Source organism: Suncus etruscus, chromosome 4, assembly GCF_024139225.1.
Source record: "Suncus etruscus isolate mSunEtr1 chromosome 4, mSunEtr1.pri.cur, whole genome shotgun sequence".
Classification (NCBI taxonomy): Eukaryota; Metazoa; Chordata; class Mammalia; order Eulipotyphla; family Soricidae; genus Suncus; species Suncus etruscus.
Window position 1 is genome coordinate 111,999,872 of NC_064851.1, and position 3,165 is coordinate 112,003,036.

The 3,165-nt window shown below is 38.4% G+C and overlaps 1 protein-coding gene across 1 annotated transcript; it reads right to left on the minus strand.

The window, feature by feature from the left end:
• Nucleotides 1-528: 528 nt before the first annotated feature.
• LOC126007183 (disintegrin and metalloproteinase domain-containing protein 20-like) lies at nucleotides 529-2,727 on the minus strand. Its single transcript, XM_049772660.1, has one exon. The coding sequence runs from the start codon at nucleotides 2,725-2,727 to the stop codon at nucleotides 529-531; it is 2,199 nt and encodes a 732-aa protein (XP_049628617.1).
• Nucleotides 2,728-3,165: the final 438 nt, after the last annotated feature.

Genomic DNA, 3,165 nt, shown 5'->3' on the forward strand with positions numbered 1-3,165 from the left:
AAATTAATAATGTGATAACTAATAAATGTAATTCAATTTTCAAGACTGAATTTTTTATGGAAAAAGAAATAAAAGAGTAATTTAACTGAAATTGATGGAAACAAATAAAATAACCCACTACTAGATACATTGGTACACACACACGCACGCACGCACACACACACACATACACACACACACACACATCCAAGCACACATCCAAGTGCTGTGCTTTAGCTCAGAAAATGTAGAGACAAATGCCATGAAAATTAACCATTAAAATGTACTATAATTATGGTAAGTAGAAATGTTCCTGGAATGAGCATAGCTTGCCCATTTTGGAGGGACTAATATTTATTATAACAACATAAATCCAAAGGACTTTCTGCCATCATCTTTGACCCATTAATAGTATGCAATGGGGGATTGGGAGAGGCTAAAAGTTAATACATGAAAATTTCCAGTAGCATTTGGATTTTATTTGATTCACATCTTTTAGTTTTTCTTTCTGAACTCTAGTTAGAGGGGTTCAAAATGTTCTGCTTTGTTTTAGCTGTCTGCTTTCATTACTACAGCAATGAAAATCAATATAAATATTAAGAAACGCAATAGTGAAATTATGAACCAATAACGTCCAAGTCCTGCTGCTAATATTTCAGTGATGGTAGAAAATTCTCGAGGCGGTGGGCCACTGTCAATACTACCTCCATACCCTTTTACAATGCAGTGGGGTGGGCGCAGCTTAGCATCGCAGTGGCAGTGATGTCTATTGTTGCAAATTCCATTCATATTGCAAGTTAAAGGTGAACAGTAGCTCTTGAAGTCTGCTAGAGGGATACACTTCTGTCTCATACAAATTTGATTTTCTCCACATGCAGTACCATCTTTCACTTCACCAATATCAGGTATGGTCATGCCCACATGATAGTCAGTACTCCAGCAGTTGTGGCCACTGATATTCGTTGAAATCAGGGTCCTGTGATTCTCCAGAAGAGGAATCTTTCTCACATTCTCACACTGAATCCTTCCACACAGAGAATCTTTGATGTGGCACTGAGTATACCTCAACATGTTGTTTAAACTACAATGACCAAAACGATCACCTCTGCTATTGGCCTCTTTGTAGCAAAGGCCATTTGCACTTTTAGACTCTCTTCCAAAAATTTTCCTACACTGTTCATCACGGTCATTGCATCTCTTTTCATAACAGTGTCCACCACCCTTGCATGAGATCCCAGCCTGCACATACACATCCTCTGGGCACTCGTGGGATGTGCCATTGCACCACTCTGGAAGATCACATTCATTTTCCTTTTTTCTACACAGTGTACCTGCTGGTAAAATCTTACAGTCCTTGCAGCAGAGTCCAGATGCACAAAGAGCTCCGGGTGTCAGTGTGCAGTTTGCCTCACAACATGGATCTTTTGCACATAAATAAATGGGGCCACAGTCACACTCTTCTTTATTTTCAACCACCCCATTCCCACAACGCTCCTCTTGCAAGGTGTTTTCTGAATTGATTGGAAAGTCCAAGCAATCTTTGCCTGTACAGGTTCTTAAATACTGACTGTAACTACAGTTGCTGAATTGAGATGCAACAAATATCGATGGATGCATAATGCAATATGGTTCCCCACACACACAATTCTCATCATCATGTCTCATACCCAGATTATGACCCAACTCATGTGACATAATATATCCAAAGTTGATAATGTCATCATTCATGAAACTACTCACTGCACAGTTATATAAATCATTGCAAACTGTTCCCACATACGCTAAACCAACTCTGTCACTATAGGATATCTTGACAAATAGATGAGCAACATCATGATCCAAACGATCATTAAGATGTACTCTTTTCCAGATGCAAAAATTTTCCAGGAGAACTTCAAGACTATCTACAGCTACAAGGTTTTTCTGTGTCCAGATTTCAATTCCCTTTAAAGACACATCAATATTTAATGATTGCAAAAAGACATTGACCAGATTGACTACAAGAGAAACTTCCCATTGAACTTCTGTGATGTTACTTTCATGATGAAGATACCGATTATTATCGACTACTACACCCAGCTCAAGGTATTTCTTCTGGGTCCACCAGCCTGTGTATCCACTCTGCATTGAAGTGGATAAATCATCATTCTTAAAAAATTTAAGTTGTTGAATTTCTTCATCTATTAACCCACATCTTCTGACTGGAAATTCAGCCTCACTTTTCAGCTTATAAACCATATGCTCAAATTTGGTGGAATGCATTTTTGGCACAATTTTATAAACAATGTTGTCTTTATAGATTATTCCCTTTAAGCCCCCCAAACAACTATCTAGGGAAACCTGGGATTTCAGTTCCCCTTCCACATAGCCATAATAGTAGCAGTTGTTCTGGGTGAAAGGATGGTCCTGATGGAGAGAACCCTGGCTTGTGTAGGTGAACACTGGCATGTTTTGGGCCAATAAATGCTTGGTGATTTTCATGCGGATAATATGTCTCTGACCCTCAAACTTTAGGCTGTAAGAGATCCAGTCTGAAGATTTTATGCTGTTATGGTCTTCAACCTTCAATGGAATCATTACTTCTGGAAGATGTTGATTTTCGGAGTGCACAATCTGGGCCCATCCACTATAAATAAAAAGTGCTTTCAGCCAGAACAGCAAGACTGTGATTCTCACTTGCACCAATATCTCACTCACAGCAGTTATGGAGCCCCAGGCAGAACTGATGATGATAGTGATGGAAGGCATGACCGGAAGAATCTGTGTCCTGTCTCCTTTCACTGAGCTGGACTGTAGGCAGTATTGACTCCAAAAGATCTCTCCTCTGACAATGCCACACAACCAAAGAACAATACTAACAAAAGAAAAACACAAATAAGGATATGCTAAAATGAGATTATGAAATATGGTGAATTAGACTGAGGATTGCAGTATCTATATATAAAATGCTAATTAGTCATAAGCTTTGCCATTATTAAACCAAGATGCCTATTGTTCTTGATACCATTCTCTAAGTATATAACTAAACTTCTCTACTTATTGGTCACTTTAGAATATGAATCTGCTGTTGTAGAAAATAATAATTTATGAATAGTACACCACTAAGGAGAGTAAGGTTAGCTATATAATACCACCAAAATGTATTTATTTATTTTGGTTTTGGGGCCACACCTGACAGTGTTCAAA

Bases quoted from the DNA above. Each gene is read 5' to 3' on its own strand.
- LOC126007183 (XM_049772660.1), bottom strand. From the start codon at position 2,727: ATGCCTTCCATCACTATCATCATCAGTTCTGCCTGGGGCTCCATAACT.